Below are 20164 nucleotides of genomic sequence, written 5' to 3' on the forward strand. Positions count from 1 at the left end.
TTAGGACAACTACCCCCAGCAGAGACCCAGTACACTTGTGGACAGGAATACAGCGGTGATGTAAGAGGCAACACAGAGGCAGGAAAGAATTTTGCGCAAGCCTGCTGTAACACTTAGCTGGCTGCGTATGAATTAGGACAACTACCCCCAGCAGAGACCCAGTACACTTGTGGACAGGAATATAGCGGTGATGTAAGAGGCAACACAGAGGCAGGAAAGAATTTTGCGCAAACCTGCTGTAACACTTAGCTGGCTGCATATGAATTAGGACAACTACCCCCAGCAGAGACCCAGTACACTTGTGGACAGGAATACAGCGGTGATGTAAGAGGTAACACAGAGGCAGGAAAGAATTTTGCGCAAGCCTGCTGTAACACTTAGCTGGCTGCGTATGAATTAGGACAACTACCCCCAGCAGAGACCCAGTACACTGAGGACGGTCACAGGCAGCCCAAATAGATTTTTTTTCCCAAATGTTTTTGGAAAGGCCCACTGCCTATATACACTAAATATGTCTTCTGTCCCTGCCTCACCACTACTGGCCCTGGACAATGTAAAATTACTGCAGGACGCATCGCTCTGCACGGCCGATATACAAAAAAAAAAAAAAAAGTGCAACACTGCAAAAAGCAGCCTCCACACTACTGCACACGGTTAGATGTGGCCCTAAGAAGGACCGTTGGGGTTCTTGAAGCCTAAAATAACTCCTAACGCTCTCCCTATAGCAGCTCCGGCACCAGCAGCACTGTCCCTGATCTCTGTCAGAATGCATCTGTGGCGAGCCGCGGGAGGGGCCGATTTTTATACTCGGGTGACACCTGATCTCGCCAGCCACTCACTGCAGGGGGGTGGTATAGGTCTTGAACGTCGCAGGGGAAAGTTGTAATGCCTTCCCTGTCTTTCTATTGGCCAGAAAAACGCGCTAACGTCTCAGAGATGAAAGTGAAAGTAACTCGAACATCGCGTGGTACTCGCCTCTAGTAACGAGCATCTCGAACACGCTAATACTTGAACGAGTATCAAGCTCGGACGAGTACGTTCGCTCATCTCTTTTGGAGATACAACTTAGATACACGTCATTCAAGACCATCAATTTTGGCAGGAATAGCTGATCATCTGACATGTATGGTAACCTTCCATTTCTTTCCCGATGGCAGATGTCTAGGGGCAAAAAGATTGGGCAGTTGGATTTCAACTGCATGTTTCTTTTGTTCTCAAGGAAGATAAGCTGCTACTAGAATAGCCTGGCAATGGCTTTCTCTTCTTCACTAGATGAAGACACATGCAAGCTCAGCTAACCATGCATGTGTATAGGGAAATTGGGTGAGATCACTAATTTGGCCAACAGCTGTATTTGGTAGCCTAAGTCTTTTAGCACAAAGTACTCTAAGTAGACGTGAAATCCATCTGAAATACCAACATGTTAAATAATACACATATTTACATAACAGAGACAATAATTCTGTGGGTGGCAGTAGGAAAAAAGAATACAAGTGGCTAGATGTTAAAAACATCAGTGCTTGTTCACGAGTAGCTCATCAACATGTGCGAGGAAGAACTTAACCCTCTAGCAAGGCAGCAGACTGGGACGTCAGCACATAAGGAATTGTTTGGTTTCGAGGAGATGTTCAGACAGATGGGAGGGTGATGAGACAAGGGCAAAGACCCTGGAAATTTATCGGTTTATATATGTGTAATATACATTATAATCAAGTCTATTGCGATACTGTATCTTCCATTACATGAAGAACATGTAAATGTAAACCAAGTGCAGTAGACCCTTTTGCTTTCCCAACAATGCTGTGCTGGCATATGTTCTACATTTACCCTGCGGTGTCTTATGTAAGGGGATTTTATCAAGAATGAGGGAGGATCACTGTGGTTGATTTCTTGTTGGTGTGTGTTTAGTCAGAAACTGTTTGCAGTTTTCCACATATACACCCAGCCACTCAAGACTTTGCCTACCTTCATATCTTGTGACCCAAATCTCTCATTGTCCTAACTTATCCTCGCCTCATCTGTCTCCTGTCCCTGGCCATCAGAGACAATGAGAGAATCCTACCTCTTCTATCACAGATATTGTACTTGTGTTGTGGGTGATGGTATAGCGACACAGGTTTCTGGATACGATGCAGGCGATGGAGTAACCAATATTTACAATATTTATTTATAAACACAAGAATAGGAATCATCAATAATAATATGGTAATAATGGTTTAGCAATTAACTGTTACATTCAAATACCTTGTTGCTAATTAAGGCTAACTAAATCGTATGAATGACGCTACTCTGCACATAATACAAAACAGTGCCAGAAGCATTGTACATAGCTCAATTCTGTAGAACAAAAAGACAAATAATATCATATACAATTTTTATTTAAAGGGTTAACCCTCTATTAGTATCAGTACAGTATATTGGAAACATAGCATCTAAATTCCAGTCTATTATGTAGGCTCACCCCCCTGTAATATTGTCCCAGTCTTAACCATGAGCAATGGCAATTTACTAAATAGTCCATGTCCCTTAGCACAGTAGTTACTAAAAAACAGGTCTGTTTATTGACTAGCCACATCTCTAGTGGTGTGCATAACTAATGTCTGTCTTGAGGCCGGTCACACTTACAATTTTATTGTTTGGGAATTGCCACTACGTCTGACTCCTGCTTATACCAAGTCAGGAGTATAGCTCTACAGTGCTGTTCTATTAAGTCCTTGGTGCAATCAGTTGTACCCAAAAGGTTGTGGCTGTAATATGGCTAGTTTCTCCCTGTTTGCAACAGGCAGTCTCTGGTTCCTTTTGGTCAGTGCTTTTTGTCCTGTCTAAACAGCCCTCTCACATCCAGGCTTTGTCTTACCAGCAGCAGCACCTCTGCATTCAGAGGCATAACTTGAAGCTCCTGGGCCCCAATGCAAAACCTGTAACAGGGCCCCCAACTATAATGCTTCATTCATAGTACTGGGCTCCCTATATGGAGAAGAGAGATCTTATGGGCCCCCTAAGGCTCCTAGGCCTGGGTGCAACCGCATCCCCTGCATCCTCTATAGTTACGTCAGTGTCTGCATTCTATTTCACCTCTCTTAGCAGCTCCCCAGTAGCACCTCAGCTCATTGACATAGTCCCTGCGCTCTACTGTGGCACAGCAAACATTTTCTTTTATACTAGCTACCGGAAGTTTCCCAGTCAGCATGCTCAGTTCTGTTATGCCTAAGTTTGATGCAAATCCTGGCGCATGCTGTGATTTTGGTGCAACTTTTGTCCCATCTTACAGTCTATTACCATAAAATGTTAAGCCTTTAGGGTGAGTCCCGTACACTTGATTACAGCTATAGCTGTAGAGCGTGATCATGTACTGGTATCAATGATCAAATGCTTATTTAACCATGAGTATCATGTAACAAAGGCCTAAAGCCCCTTTTACATAGGATGACTGTCGGGCAAACGATGCCCGCCACTCGTCCCTGCATGTACTCGCTCGCTTGCTGTTCCACAGGCGTGAGTATCGTTGGCTCACAGAGGGGCGGCTGGAGGGGATTTCACTCCTCACTCTCCCCCACCCCTCTCCATTCACTTAACACAGCGGCCGTTCAGGATCATCATTTAGGCTGCATAAAATCCTGAACGATGAGTGTAAACAGCAGCCATTCAGTACTGAACATCCGCTGTGTTAAGTGAATGGAGAGGGGCGAGGCAGAGCGAGGAGTGAAATCTTCTCCAGCCATTCCGGCCTCCTGCAGGCCGCTGTGTCAGAGAGCCAGCGATACTCGCTTCTGTGCAGCGGTATGGGAGCGAGTACACACAGGAACGAGTGTCGGGCAAAGTTTGTAAAATGGAAAAGCAAGTTAAAAGTTAGAATTTTATCAACTGAATAGTTTGTGTTGAAGTGTCTGCAAATATAATTTAAATGCTATTTTATAAGGAACAATAATCACAATTTCAAACAGGTTTTAATCATTAAAAGTGCACCAAGTTAAATGCTACTTACCACCCTTTCAAATGACTTTACACTTTCAGGTAGTCATGTAATGATGATGACTAACCATAATGTTTCTTTTCATTACAGACACATAGAAAACTGGAAGGATTTACAGATTTTGAATGTAGTGGACATGGAACTTTACACTGGAATCCAAAGCCTGTAAGTACTATTCACCTAAATCCAACTGTTAAAGGGGTTGTCCAATTGTATACTACTAATGGTTTATCCTTAGGATAGGCCAACAATTGTAGATTGGTGGGGTCTGCTGTCTGGGATTCCCTCTGAATAGCTGTTCACCAACCCAGTGTGCTCGAATACTGAGCTGGCTTCTGCAGAAAACAGACAGCTCCGTTTCCACTGCAGTGGTCAGCCATGATAGTGACCAAGCTTAGTATAACAGGCAAAGTGAGAACTTTGCCTGCAATACCAAGCCCTGCCACTACAGTTAGAATGGAGCTGTTTGCTTCTTGCAGAAATCAGCTCAGTGCATAAGCACGCTGGTCTGATGAAAATCTGATTGTCAGGGGTCCCGGGTGGCAGACCCTGCTGATCTACTATTGATGGCCTATTCTGCATATAGACCGTCAATAGTTTACAGCTGGACAACTCCTTTAAATCAATGTGATCATTGGCTGCTCTTTTCTTTAGTCTATGACTTTCATATCCTAGTGAATTATTTATCTGTCTCTGTATTATACATAGCATAAACATATTTCACAGTGTTATCATCCTACAGACTGCAGTACATCACCTGTATTAGGTGGCACTATACCTGGCATGCTCACCTACTGTACGATGGTCAACTCCTTAGCTAAGTATTCATTCAAGTATGTTTTGCAGTTTGGGGAGAAACTAAACTGCCCATAGAAAGAACAAACACGGTGATAAAGTATTGTCACGTGTAGATTTGAACCAATTGCCCCTGTGCTCTAAGACGACATCACTAATCACTTCTAATGTAAGGAAGATTTGAGTGCATTGGACAAAAACACACCATCTGAACCCACCTGCAGTTTACAATGGACTACAATGGCATACAAAGTACAGAGTAAGTTTCAATCCACGTGTGGTTCAGGTAGTCGGCTCAAGGTTGACTCATCCTTCCATCCTTCTGAGGTCAGTAAAATGATTACCCAGCTTGCTGGGTGGAGCGAGTGAAGATGACTGGGGAAAGCACTGGAAAAACAGTCTGCCAAGAAAACGTCACCCGAGGAGTCAGTCATAGGTCGGTGCTTGCAACAGGGGACTTTACCTTTACCTACCTTATTTCTTGTAGAAATGCAGCGAATTTTCAGTCATTGCAAAATCCGATAAATCAATTTTACAGTGAAAATCGTCATCAAAGGCTAGTCTGCCATTCAGCATGTCTGAGGTTCTACACTAGGAAAATCAGGTTAACCTTGAAGGGAGACCCATTTGTGATAATTATATGCCCTAATCCACATACACATAGGATTTTTCTTTATGAGATAATGCTTATAGCAAAATGGACGACTTTACTCCCAAGTCTAGCATACTTGCTGCTAAGTTGCAATGTCACATATGCAGTAATATTCTATGTTAATATTGTACAGTATAAGAACATGAAACTATTAGATGAAAGCAATAGTCTAGATACAGCTTCTTCAAAGTAGTGATGAGCAAACCTTTGAAAAGTTCGGTTTGGCCAGTTCACTAAACTTTTGCAAAAAGTTTGGGTCGGACCAAAGTAGTCTGAACTGAACAGGAAGTTCACCAGAACCTCTAAAACTGGTGTAGAACACTGTCTAAGAGCCATTAAATCCCTAAATAATACTCTGAGAGTGTTATATAGGGCTTTTATGGCACTGAGTACCTATTTACACATTCAATAGCTAGTTGCATCTAACATTTTTGGGCGCACTTCGCATCGCGCAGTACACATCCATATGCTGTGTTATATGCCAGACACTGCACACTGCAAGTCCTATTCTTGTGCGAAACGCACACGAAAATAGGACCTGCTTCAGCTTTTCCTTCCTGCAATGGATTAATACAGTGCACAGTTCTGGTGCATCATGCAAATGCCCAGAAATTGCACAATACTCTTGGCCATGTCAATACGGCCTTAGGCTCCCTTCACAGGGGGCAATTAGTTGCAATTAAAACAGCACCAAAAAGTGCATCAAGAAAACCTTGTGTGTTTTTGACAAGGTTCTGGTAAAATGTGGCAAAAACACACTCAGTTTTAAAAAATACACTTTTTGGTGCACTTTTAATTGCAACCGTATTGCCCCGTGTGACTGGAGCCTTAGTGCTATACACCAGGACTAGTGTTGAGCAAACTGATCCAGTAGAACCCTGTTTCGGGAAGAATTTTGTTAAAAGCTCAGTTGGGGTTTTTTGCTGAATGTAATTTTTAGCAAAGTTCGACCTGAAACAGGGTTTTACTGGTTGGGTTCACTCAACGCTACTCCAAAATATAAGATGCTTCACTGCTTGATAGCTGTACAGACCTTTTCATTAACAGGAACAGGAACTGGCAGGAATTTAACAGAAGACTTTATTAGCTAATGCTAATTATGTTGTTTGCTGAGCTCCCTACCCTGTAAAACTGCGGGACCCTCACATAAAGCCCTCACTTACAGATTCTGGACCAAAGCCTTGTCCTTACTAATGACATTTGCTGAACAGAATGGACTTAAATTAGTCTAAGCAGGGAGAAGGTCAGATGCATCTCGGCAGCATAAACACACCATTTAATAAAAATGCACTTAATTTAATGACCAGTTTAACACTTAAAACATTATACAGTATATTTTGTAGAGTATAACCGGCCAGACTGTACCTTTTCTGTTAGTGTATGTTCACATATAGTATATACTATATGCTTTGTATTTTGCACTGCCACATAACGGGACTAAATCATGCCCATGTGAAGAAGCCCTAAGATCAACCAAGTCAAAATTTGCAGCAAATCTCCAATGTAGGTTTTGCTGCAGATTACCTGTAGATTTGCAGCAAAATCTGTAAATACAGACACTGCTAAAATTTAAAAGCTTTAACCCTTTGCAATCCAATTTTGGATTCAGGGTTTCCTAGGGGGCTCTCTCTTTCTGCCATTATACAATGGCGCCATCTGCTGGCTAGAGCCAGTACTGTGGTATGGGATATGCTGGAGAGGCCCCCGACAACAGAGTGGCCAGTAATATACAGTAAGAATACCCTGCCAGACGTCTTCCGACATCGAAGCTGTACAGCCTTCAATTAGAATGTCTTCAGACGTCAGACAGTGGATTGGAAAGGGTTAAAATCATAACAAAAAACATTATTTATTCACCTCCTCCATCTTTTTCCTGTTGTGGTATAGAAGCTTGCTTGGTCCCTCCACCAGTCTTTGCATCTTGGCCTCCAATGATGTAGCATCATATAGACTTGTGGCCATTGCAGTCAACCACATATTTCAGGTCACATGGGTAAAGACATAATTACCGGTGGGTAATAGTGACTGGCAGCAACCTTTCAAGCCACTGTAATCAAGCAGTGAAAGGATGTAGAGGGTAAGTCATTTTTTTTTACAATAACCATTCCTCAGTGGCAAATCTACAAGTAAATCTACACCAAAGTGATGCAGTTTTGGCAATACCGAATTTCCTGCAGCTAATCTGCCCGTGTGCACATACGTTAAAGGGGTTGTCCCGCGCCGAAACGTTTTTTTTTTTTTTTTAATAGGCCCCCCCGTTCGGCGCGAGACAAACCCAATGCATGTGTTAAAAAAAAAAAAACGTTTAGTACTTACCCGAATCCCCGCGGTGCGGCGACTTCTTCCTTACCTTAGCAAGATGGCCGCCGGGATCTTCACCCACGATGCACCGCGGGTCTTCTCCCATGGTGCACCGTGGGCTCTGTGCGGTCCATTGCCGATTCCAGCCTCCTGATTGGCTGGAATCGGCACACGTGACGGGGCGGAGCTACGAGGACCAGCTCTCCGGCACGAGCGGCCCCATTCACCAGGGAGAAGACCGGACTGCGCAAGCGCGTCTAATCGGGCGATTAGACGCTGAAATTAGACGGCACCATGGAGACGAGGACGCTAGCAACGGAACAGGTAAGTGAATGAATTCTGTATGGCTCATATTTAATGCACGATGTACATTACAAAGTGCATTAATATGGCCATACAGAAGTGTATAACCCCACTTGCTTTCGCGGGACAACCCCTTTAAGGTTGGAATCATATATGCAGTTTTTGTGGCATTTTTTTGAGAAGATATTTAAGCCAAAGCCAGACGTGGATCCAAAAAGATGGTAAAGTATAAAGGAAAGACTGATGTGTCACTTCTCTTTGTATCCACTTCTGTATTTGGCTCAAAGAACTAAATAAGGTTCAGAATAAAAGCTATAAAGATCGATAAAGCACCAAAGCTTTCATGTTTCTTTTGGGAAAAAAGTATCAAGCGTCCAAAGAAATTCAACCATGTTGGTTTTTTTCTGACGATCACAAGGTTGAATGCAACTTTTATTTTCCATAGAGATCGTTTTGTAGTAATCCTGCAATTTTAACATGACTCATGGGCCATTCTGTCTTCTTGAGGAGCTTTAGCCTAAGGGCAGAATTATCATGTAAAACCATTAGATAAATGGTCCAACAATTATGACTGATTATGCATTCCAATCACATGTACCTATAAGAGCGACGTACTCAAGTATGCTTATGTGGAAAATAATAGCAGAAATGTTGTACAATAGTTAAAAGTTGCATTCTATGATGGCAGTGTGTGTGATATTTTAATATTTAATTACTGTAAACCCTAAATTGTTTGAAAGCTTAGACCTGGTATGGCTATTATTATATCCATGTCCACAAACAGAAAACTCTTAGCCCAGTCCAAAATAAAGAGACTTCTCTATACTCTATAAGGCCTTAGTCAGACGGGCGTTTTTTCGCGCGATTTGCGGATCGCATGACGGATGCGCATCCGCAAATCGCGTGACCGGTGCCCGAAAATCGCCCGAAAATCTGCTCCTAGCCGCGTTTCATTAGAAACGGGCTGGAGCTGTCCAGCGCATTGCATTCAATGGAGCCGGCAATACAGCCGACTCCATTGAAAGCAATGCGCTGCGGGCGAGTGTGGGATGAATTGTCGGGAAGGGCTTAAATATATAAGCCCTTACCTGCAATCCATCCAGAAAAGTGTTAAAATAAAAAATATATACATACTCACCTGCTCCTGGCAGCCGGAGTTCCGCGCAGCTGGCCTGCAGTGGGTGTGAAGGGGGTGTGAGTCAGACCTGCCCCCTGATTGGCTCAGCGCTGAACTCCGGCTGCCGGGAGCAGGTGAGTATATATATATATATATTTTATTTTAACACTTTTCTGGATGAATTGCCGGCTCCATTGAATTCAATGGGCAAACATCGTTCTTCTCTGTCACAGCTGTTCCAGCTGTGGCAGAGGAGAATGATTTGTCTAGTATATGTTCTCAATAGGGTCGGCGCTGCTGCCGCCGGCCCCATTGAGCGCATATAGAGAAGAGAACAGGAATCGCAGATAGGTGCGATCTGCGATTTCTGTTCTATAATTTATCGGACGAGCGCATAAAAAGCGCTCATGTGTCCGATACCATTGCAAAGCAATGGTTTTATAAAATCGCCAGACGCATGCGCATGCGCAAATCGCGGCTAAAAACACCCGTCTGACTAAGGCCTAAATGTGAAGTATGTCCATCTATTGTTAACTCTACCTCCTCTACCTGAACTGAGCTTCTAGCAAAGTTCTTCCAGAAACAGGGTTCTACTGGTTTGGTTCGCTCAATATAAGTCTTAAACACTAATATATAACACTGTTTAAGAGTAATGCTTGGACAGATCAGTGGCAAAAGAAGACCCGGCCGCCAAAGAACACGATGGCTGATAATGTCAAAGCTGATACGGCCATGGATATCACACAGCTGAAAGAAGCTGTGCAAAACCGAAAAACATGGAGTAAGCTTGGCTTTAGGGTCGCCGAGGGTCGTGAACGACTAAACCGCTAACAACAACAACATTAAGAGACATAAAAGCCCTGTATAACACTATCAGTATTATACAGGGATTTTATGGCTCTTAGACAATGTTATATACCAGTGTTAGAGGTTTTGCTGAACTTCTGGTTTGGTTTGAACTAATTTTGACCAAACGAAACCTTTTTGCAGATGTTCATCGCACCAGCCAAACCAAACTTTTCAAAAGTACGTTCATCACTCCTCCTAATGTATACAATGCAAGGAGAAGCCAAAGGTTCTAGGGCAATGATTCCAAAGATCAGGGTGGTAGGACACTGCTCAGCTGGACCAGTGGTTTTCCCTAATGAGAACACACACACAAACAAGTGGCATAGGAACAAAACTCTTTTCTTTTGCACATCAAATCAATCCATAGAAGGGGATCATGTACTGTACTTGAATATTACAGTGTGGCCTGTTGTCCACACAAGATGCTATAATAATAGAGGTTGTTCTCTAGCTTTTCTGGTGGCTAACTGCACACCTAAACTTCTCGCACTCCTATTCCTGAATCTCAGGCCTGCTATGTTGAATTGCAGGAAAAAGTAAATAGACTCTTTGGAATTACCTGGATTTCAGCATTGATTTCCAATAATATATGGTCTGATCGTTCAGATGAGTGTATATTTGTGCGCATGTATGCGCGTCTTTTACAGATGTGCAAATTTGCGCACCTGCAAAAGATAGGACATCCGCGTGCCGGGTAGATCCGTGCTGCGCATAAATATTCCCCACAGGAAGTTCCCTCATCACTGAACACTGTGACAGCAATGTCACAGTGTTCAGTAATGATGGCACTCCCTGCGGGAAGTAGAGAACCCCCTGCCACAGTTGTGGTAAAGAATCGCGATGTTCTCCCATTGCTGCAGCTGCTGGCGGCGGCCCCATTTAAAGCAATGGCATGCCGGCAATAACTACAATGATTTTCTGGAAAGAAAGACCTTCCCTGAAAATCATCCCTAGCTTGTGTAAAAAAATATATACTCATCTCTCCACCGCTGTTGAATCTCGGCGCGTCTAGCCACTTGTCTGCAGGCACTCTACTGAAGTTCTTTCAGACACCACCTCCTGAAAGGGCTGTGTCTGATTGGCTGAGTGCTCAGCCAATCGCAGGCAGCACTCAGCCATTCATTGAATGACAGCTGAGCGCTGCCTGTGATTGGCTGAGCTCTATGAACAATCACAGGCAGAGCTCAGCTGTCATTCAATGAATGGCTGAGCGCTGGCTGTGATTGGCTGGGCACTCACTCAATCAGACGCAGCCCTTTCAGGAGGCGGGGCTTTTAAATCCCCACCTGCTGAAAGAGCTTTAGAGCAGTGCCAGGGACCAAGCAACTAGACTCGCCAAGCTCCGACAGTGGTGGAGAGGTGAGTATTTAAATTTTTCTTCTTTTTACGCAAGGTAGGCATGGTTTTCAGGGAAGGGCTTATATTTCAAGCCCTTCTCAAAAATCACTACCATTGGAGCCTGCAGCTCATTGTTTTCAATGCGGCTGCCGGAAGCAGCAGCGGCCCCATTGAAAGCAGTGGGTAAGGAGCTTCGTTCACATGTTTTTTTTGCACATCTGTGCAGCACTGCTTTTTGCGCAGCATGGATGTGTGCAAAACAACGCTCATGTGAACGAAGCCTAAGTCACAATTGTAGACAAACCCAAACTAACAAAACTTACATTTAGTGTTGAGAGAACAGAAATAGTTAAACCTTTTTTGGGGTCCAACTTTGTTAAAAATTTGTTTGGTGCAAACCCAAACCTCAGGTGGTTTGTCTCGGCTGAGCCCACTAAAACTATTTCTTTATCCTGGCACTCTACTGTAGTCCTATAGTTTCTATCCTATCTATTTCTTTATTTCTTCTCCTTCTTCTGCCCCACAAATGTGCGTGCTATATAAAGATGATTATTATTATGAAGAAACCCGCACAGACTCAGGGAGAACATACAAACTCCATGTAGATGTTGTTCTTGGTCAAATTTGAACTTAGGACCCCAGCGTTGCAAGATAACAATGTTAACCACTGAGTCTTCATGTTTCTTCTTACACCTTGTTCATCTTCCTCTTCTAAAAGATGACCTCGGAAAGGCCATTAATAGTTGAATGCTGGGGACCCACCACTTGGGATCCCTGGTGATCAGCTGATCGCTCAGCCCACTGACAAAGCATTGGACCAGACATCATCATTGAAGGCAGAAGCATCATAGAGGGCTTCACTCCCATTGAAGTCAATAAGAGCACTGCCATCTATTATACTTACGTTTCTGACCCTGAAGTCGGAGCTGGAAGTGTAATAGGGAGTTTCAGCTCCCATAGATTTCAATGAGAGTGAAGCCCTTTATGATGCTTCTTCCTCTGACCCCAAAGATGATGTCCGGCTTCTCTGCACTGACAGTGGGGCACTTGATCACTGGGAATCCCCAGTGACGGGTTCCTGGCAATTATCTGTTGATGAACTATCCTGAGGATATTCTATTGCCTGGAAAATCCCTTTAAGCAGAATGTTTTAACTACGTAGCTAAGTCATTGTTATTGAATTGGGCTTTATTGAAATTAGCACCTTGGCTTTCTTTCATAATGGACCTATGACACCTATGACAGATCATCTTTAGAACACATTACAATGACTTTAGATGGATTGCACAGAGTCTTATTGAGTCTGTTAGTTTTCCACTGGGTGGAAGTGGGGGGACGATGCAAACTGATTGCACTAGTCTTATTATCAAAAACACTGAAAACCCAGATAGAAAAGGCAGGGGTGTGAACAGAGCCTTATTTATTCTGTTGTTGTTACAGCAGATGATTGTTAGGATGGTATAAACTTAATTATCCACACTTTCATTATTCAAGCAGTTGATTATCCCCATGCAATTTGGGGAAAAAAAGGTGATTTTTTTTTTCTTAATTATGATATTTAAATAGAGATGAGCGAACGCGTTCGTCCGAGCTTGCTATTCGTGCGAATATTAGGGTGTTCGGGATGTTCGTTATTCGTAACGAACACCATGCGGTGTTCTGGTAAATTAAACTTTCTTCCCTGAGACGTTAGCGCTTTTTTTTGGCCAATATAAAGACAGGGAAGGCATTACAACTTCCCCCTGCAACGTTTAAGCCCTATACCACCCCCCTGCTGTGAGTGGCTGGGGAGATAAGGTGTCCGCCTGATATGAAAGTCTGCCCCTCCCGCTGCTCGCTATGGATGCATTCTATATGCGCTCAATGGGGCCAGCGGCAGCAGCGCTGACCCCATTGAGAACATATAGAAGACAAATCCTTCTTCTCTGGCACAGCTGTAACAGCTGTAGCAGAGAAGAACGATGTTTGCCCATTGAATTCAATGGAACCGGCAATACAGCCGACTCCACTGAATGCAATGGGCTGCCGGCGATCGCAGGATGAATGGTCGGAAAGGGGTTAAATATATAACCCCTTTCCTGCAATTCATCCAGAAATGTGTTACACTAAAAATATATACCGGCGTATAAGGCGACCGGGCGTATAAGACGACCCCCCAACTGTCACCTTATACGCCGGCAATACAGTGGAGCAAAGAATAAAAAGCATTACTTACGTTTTTAGATGATCTGCGGCGCTCCTGCAGGCTGTCACTCCCTCCTGGTCCACGGCAGACAAGCTTTCTCCACGAAAGACTTTAAATCCCTGCCTCCAGAAGCACATGTGCCTTCAGCCAATCACAGCCAATGACAATGATGTCATTGAATGGCTGTGATTGGCTGTGTTTCTGGAGGCGGGGATTTCAAGGCTTGAAATCCCCGCCTCCAGAAACACAGCCAATCACAGCCATTCAATGACATCATTGTCATTGGCTGTGATTGGCTGAAGGCACATGTGCTTCTGGAGGCAGGGATTTAAAGTCTTTCGTGGAGAAAGCTTGTCTGCCGTGGACCAGGAGGGAGTGACAGCCTGCAGGAGCGCCGCAGATCATCTAAAAACGTAAGTAATGCTTTTTATTCTTTGCTCCACTGTATTGCCGGCGTATAAGGTGACAGTTGGGGGGTCGTCTTATACGCCCCGTCGCCTTATACGCCGGTATATATTTTTAGTGTAACACATTTCTGGATGAATTGCAGGAAAGGGGTTATATATTTAACCCCTTTCCGACCATTCATCCTGCGATCGCCGGCAGCCCATTGCATTCAGTGGAACATGCTGTATTGCCGCTCCATTGAATTCAATGGGCAAACATCGTTCTTCTCTGCTACAGCTGTTACAGCTGTGCCAGAGGAGGACGATCTTTATGCTGACAGTGGGGGGGGGGGGGGGGGCACTCTTGCCGCTATTGTGGCTTAATAGTGGGACCTGTGAACTTGAGATGCAGCCCACCATGTAGCCCCTCGCCTGCCCTATCCGTCACTGTGTCATTCCCATCACTTTCCTGAATTGCCCAGATTTTCACACATGAAAACCTTAGCGAGCATCGGCGAAATACAAAAATGTTCCGGTCGCCCATTGACTTCAATGGGGTTCGTTGTTCGAAACGAACCCTCGAGCATCACGGGAAGTTCGTTACGAATAACGAACACCCGAACATTTTGGTGTTCGCTCATCTCTATATTTAAACACATTCTACAGTTAACATGTAAATGAATTAACCTCAGCTTCTAATTATCCGAGTTCATGCTTCTTGTCACAGCATGAATAATTAAAGTTCCAATGCAGTTATATAATTTCCCTCCTCTCTTCTTCCCCGGATCCATTGCTGGTGATATCCACAGGAGGCTTCTTTAATTGGCAAACAGGACACATATTCCGATTATTGACTCTCTACAATTCTTTGTTCTGTGCGGACACATGAACATAGCGAATCCGGAGATCATTTACCTGAAACAAATCTACCAGCAAATAAAATGTGTTTATGTTGTATTTGTAGAGACTGTTATAGCCATATATTATATCTAGTCATTGGTGCTTGAACTTGTGAGAAGCACAATCCGTAACGATGGAACTGGCCATGAGAAGGCTTTGTATGAAACATACTGGATGGGGATGCTAGTCATCAGAGGGATGTTAATATACATAATTAATGCTTATCTGAATATTTCCCTAACATGTAATCAAATCTTAATGCTATTTTAACCCCATGAAAACTTTTGCTTTTAAACTTGTTTGCTTTCATCTCCTATTAATGTAATAATGGGATCCAATTTGAAGCAGACAGCTTTATATTTAAGCATATAAGGTTCTACAGCCTTATATGACAAGCACTTCTATATGGTATAAACACCTTTGACACTTTGTTTATTTAAATTCATGTTTTCTTGTCAGAAAAGTATTTTTGCAAATAAAAATGTTGCACCATTTGGCTTCTGCAACTTCTATATAACACAGTATAGAGCAAGCTGCAGAATGCTTCACAAGTAAATCCGTCAGTGAGCTCAACTAGTGGTCCAGTCTCCAGACCCTCTCTCTCTTTTCTCCAAAACCCTCTTCTAACCTGATTTATGATTACATTAAAGTTAAACTTTAGCTTAGAATGGCTCACTCATGGATTTTCTAGTTAACAGCATTCTGCAGCTTCCTACATACTCAAATACATATAAGTTGCAGAAGCCAAACCATGCAATTAAAAAAAAATAAAACCTGTGACAACTTGGAGATTAGTCACTTTGCAGGATTGCCATCTCCTGGGCTAGATGGTTGATAACAAAAAGCAATATGCAGTACTTCTACACAGCAGGTCCCCTTTTTAAGAATAGCTTCAGCCAGTTTTATTTACACAGTCACTTCACACAATATAGCAGGGTCCAAACAAAACTGCTCCTTCACTTGACACATTTTTGGGCCGACTTGTTAAGCCTCGGAAAAAGTTATAATTTTGGCTATGCCCGACAACCTGTGGCTTGTCAGGCATTTACATCACACCCTACTACTTTTTAAAAAAAGTTTTTGAATTTTATTTTCTATAATCTATGCCGAAAATTGGCAGAGCTCATAGCAAGAACCTATTCCAGCTCGAAGCTGTCATAGGTCTTCATCTGCACATGGAAGTGCCACCAGATGAGGCAAATGTATTATGAGGCTTGTGGCAGGGTTTGCTTAGACATGTGAGGCATGAGTTAGACATGTGAAACACTGGTCTAAATAAGTTGGTCTTTGGTGTAAGCCTGTCTCTTCCAGTTTGAAAGCCATGTGCAATTAAAAGTTTTTTATTTAAAGGAGACACGTCACCTGGCTTTCAATGAGCCTAATTGGCCAGTTCAAACCATGGATGGATAGAGTGGCAGCATGTCATTTTCACTACAGCCTCAGAAATCCAGGACCTTTTTCTTGAGTCTCACAATTAGAGGTGTTTAAAGTTGTCCAAAAATTAAAAATAATAACAATTTTAACAGCTCTAGTTTTGGCTCTCAGTATGTACATCCAGAGGAAGTCATGTGACTGCTGAAACTAATGAGAAGCTGTAGTGTCACTGTCCCAAACTCCTGGCATCATGGTGCCTAGGATTTTAGTTCTGATTCCAGAGCCAGACTCATCCGAGCCACTCATCTGTTTCCTGGGGGGCTGAAGAGACGGAAAATTGTCTTTTTTATTGTATGCCATGCCCGGGTGTTAGAACATTTTTAAATAGTTGGAAAACCTCTTTAACCCCTTGCAAACACTCTGTAGTTTGGCCCCTAGCCATGTAAATATGCCACTCCAGTGGCCACTCTGCTATAAACCCTACTGTAAAATGCTTTTAAGCCAAAAATACATGCATTTAAGAAAAAAATGTTCCCAAAGGTGTGTACAGCCTTTATCATGTGATATGATGGTTAGGAGATGAAAATGGCTGGACAGCTGCAGTATAAAAAGTCACAGTGTTAATTTTAATTTAAAATCACATACTTGTAATTTTGAACTCAAAGTATGACAGTAATGGACTTTATTAGATTAATTCATTATTAAGTATTCATATGTCAGTCAGATTATTTGGACATTTAAGTGGTTTTATGGGTTGTAATAATAGGTCTAAATGGTCTTAAACTGCAGGAAATAAACTTATTAATATATGTTCCTTGACAGTTTCCAGTCTCCTCTCATCTTGAAATGAATGTGATGATGTCCAGGTCATGACACAAATTGCAGTGGCTCAACGTGGATGTGTGACATGGCTTGAGCATGGGTGAAACCTCAGCAAGTGCTGCTTGGGTACCACGATGATGTGACATGATGTTACAGATGTCTTTGTGTACTGTTAAGGCTGGGGCAACATGTGTCACTGTTGACTGTCATGCCTAGCCTAAAGGCGAACCAGTTATTTAATTAGTTATTTATTGTTCTTAACCCTTTTAAAGGGGACCTGCCGCTATAAAGATGCTGCCCATTCTACAGGGGAGCGTGTTATAGTGCAGGAGGAGGACAGAAAAGTAGGTTTTTGAGGACAAAATCAGTATGTAGCTCATTTACATCTCTGGTCATTCTAAGCTTCGGAGTCCAGTGGGTGGTCCTATCAGTCATTTCTGTATACACAGTCATATAATTATAGCTGTCAATCACTGATAGGACCACCCGCTGGACCCTTTAAGCTTAGAATGTGCTGAAAAATACAAGTTATACTGAATCGTCTTCTATAAACTTATACATCAATCTGCTCAGCTCCTTCTGCTCTATAACATGTTGCCTGCAGAAAGGGCCGCATTTTCAAGCAGGTAGGTTCCCTTTAAGTTTATTGCTACAACCTGGAAAACTCCTTTGAGGTGCATTATAGGTCATAGCTACAGGTAAAGGTATACAGGGTAACCTGTATTGTACTCTTTTATATCTCTGCTCATTGTAAGTTTCGGAGTCCAGTGGTCGGTCCTATCAGTGATTGACAGTTATTTCTCCATACACAGTCATAGACACACAGCTGTCAATCACTGATAGGACCGCCCACTGGACCTCTAAACTTAAAATGAGTAGTGTTGTAAAATCAACACACCAGGGACTGATTAAGGCCACACAGCCTTTTAAATCATGGCACAAATGTGCCGATGTGAATGATTCCCGGGCAGTGCAAAAAATATGGAGACATGTGCGATAGCTTGACCGTCACTGAGCAAAAAGTAGGTTTTAAGTAAAAAAGTTATGCGCTCGTGAAGAAAGCAGTTAGGTCAAGCAAAATGTAGAAAGTATCCGTCCTGTAAGGGATGGAAAGGATATAAAATAGAATGGCACTTACTCGGAAGGAGGGAAGTGTATAAAACAAGAAGCCCCCTCCTCTGTGTGCTGACTCCTCTAAGTCCTCTCAGTCGCCGATGGTGATTGCAGACAGCAAGTTGATTTATCCAGTTTTATTTATCTAAAATCAAGTTTTACAGGAAGGCAACGCGTTTCGGTGCGACATGCACCTTTTTCAAGCCTATGCGTACATATGTAGGAACATAGATTTACTCACATTTATAGGTATCAGAGTATCTGACTGTGCATTGTGATGCAGAATTCCTAGCAGCTTTTAGGGCACCTGCAAAAGATAGAACATATGGGTGGAGATGGATGTGGTCACGCGTTTTTTTTGACACGCGTATAAATGCCCGTGTGACTGAGCCCTCAGGGCTTAGTCACATGGGTGCATCAGTGCCCATGTTACTGCAGGTAGAAGACGGCCACACTTCAGGACGGACATCTTGCTGCAGTGCCGGACGAAAGAACATGTGACCGGCTTCATTGCCTGTCATGTGTTCTTTCTACAGCGCTGCGGGGAGTCGTCCGTCTTGAAGTACGGCCGTCTTCTTCCTGCAGTAGGGGCACAGTCACACGGGTGCATCGGTGCCCTGTATGGGTGCCGATGCGCCCGTGTGACTGAGCCCTTAAGCAATTTTTAATTCTGCATCAAGATCTGCAGGTAGCCTACGGATTGCGGTGCAGAATTTACCACGGCTTGTGGCATGTCGTGTAGCTTATTCTGCCCTGTGAGAAAGGTACCTTATGTTTCTATTGATATAGCTGTATTAGGGATTATTTTTGCAGGACAAGTTATATTTTATATATTGATTAATTTATATTAACTCTTTCTGAATGTAAAAAATCAGAAATTTGACCGTATTTTCTTTTGGCGCTTTAATCTTTGCTCTGTTTACAATGGGGCATAAACAACGTTTTTTCTTCTGGTCAGTTTAATTATTGCAATACCATTTTTTTGTAATGTTTTACTACTTTTGAACAATAATTGTGTTTGCGATCTGCAATTATATAGAACCAATGCTTTTCAATGGTAGCGGTCACATGTCCGATTTTTACATGCACATAAAATTCGCACCCACAAAAGATAGAACATATGAGTGGCAATGGACGTGGTCTCGCGGGTTTTTTTTACGTGCGCAGTGCGATCTTTTTTTTTTTATGCGCGAATAAACACATGTAAAAAAACGCCCATCTGACTGAGCCCTAATAAAGCATATTTTATTGAAAAAAAGGGCAAAGCGAGTGCTGTGATTGAATTGAGCACCAACCAGTCACAGCCGGCGCTCGATCATTCACAGCCATTCAGCGAATGATATCACTGAATGGCTTTGATTGGCTCACCGAGCGCCGGCTGTGATTGGCTGGTGCTCGATCCAATCACAGCGCTCTCTTTGCTGGAGGCGGGGTACTCAAAGCCCAGTCACCAGAAAGAAGCTGAGATGTCAGCGCGGAGGTCACTGCAGCTTACCGCCGTGCTGCCGGAGACCATCGCGAGGCATCGGGATGCCGCGGACGAGTTGAGTATAACCCCCCCCCCCCTTTCCCCTGAAAATAAGGCACTGTGCCTCTTTTGGGACAAAAATTATTATAAGAGGGTGTCTTATTTTCGGGGGAAACATAGTACTAGCAGTAATAGTACGAGCGAGAAAAGACAGAGTAGGATCTATCTTCCTGCTTTTTTTTCAAACTCGCGCATAATAGGACAGAGCTTTAAGGAAAAATTAAAAACCGTTCATGTGCAATTACGTTCTGCAGCGGCAAGCTTAATTCTGCATATATCCATCTAAAGAAGCCCTTATTGAGAGAACATAAAGCCAAGTAATTCTTAGGTTGCCAGAATGAGAAATTCAACAGGGTACACCTTAGGTACTTTCCGCCTGCACTGTAAATGTATGGCAAGAAGGGGTTAAAAATAGAATATTTACTTTAGGTAATAATACATTTTTAGTTATTGAAATGTCAGCTTGGTTACATAGGAATAAGAAATATGGCTTTATATGCTTACATTCATAAACAATCTAGATCAGAA

At 43.0% G+C, this 20164-nt stretch overlaps 1 protein-coding gene across 1 annotated transcript in view; it reads left to right on the forward strand.

Annotated features, from left to right (window-relative positions):
* Positions 1-20164, forward strand: part of NTRK3 (neurotrophic receptor tyrosine kinase 3) — a 650206-nt gene that overhangs the window by 203900 nt on the left and 426142 nt on the right. The window contains exon 3 of the mRNA XM_066592818.1: positions 4064-4138. Coding sequence (XP_066448915.1) covers positions 4064-4138 — 75 coding nt within the window. The remainder of the gene's footprint in view (positions 1-4063; positions 4139-20164) is intronic.

This window comes from Eleutherodactylus coqui, chromosome 2, assembly GCF_035609145.1.
Source record: "Eleutherodactylus coqui strain aEleCoq1 chromosome 2, aEleCoq1.hap1, whole genome shotgun sequence".
Lineage (NCBI taxonomy): Eukaryota > Metazoa > Chordata > Amphibia > Anura > Eleutherodactylidae > Eleutherodactylus > Eleutherodactylus coqui.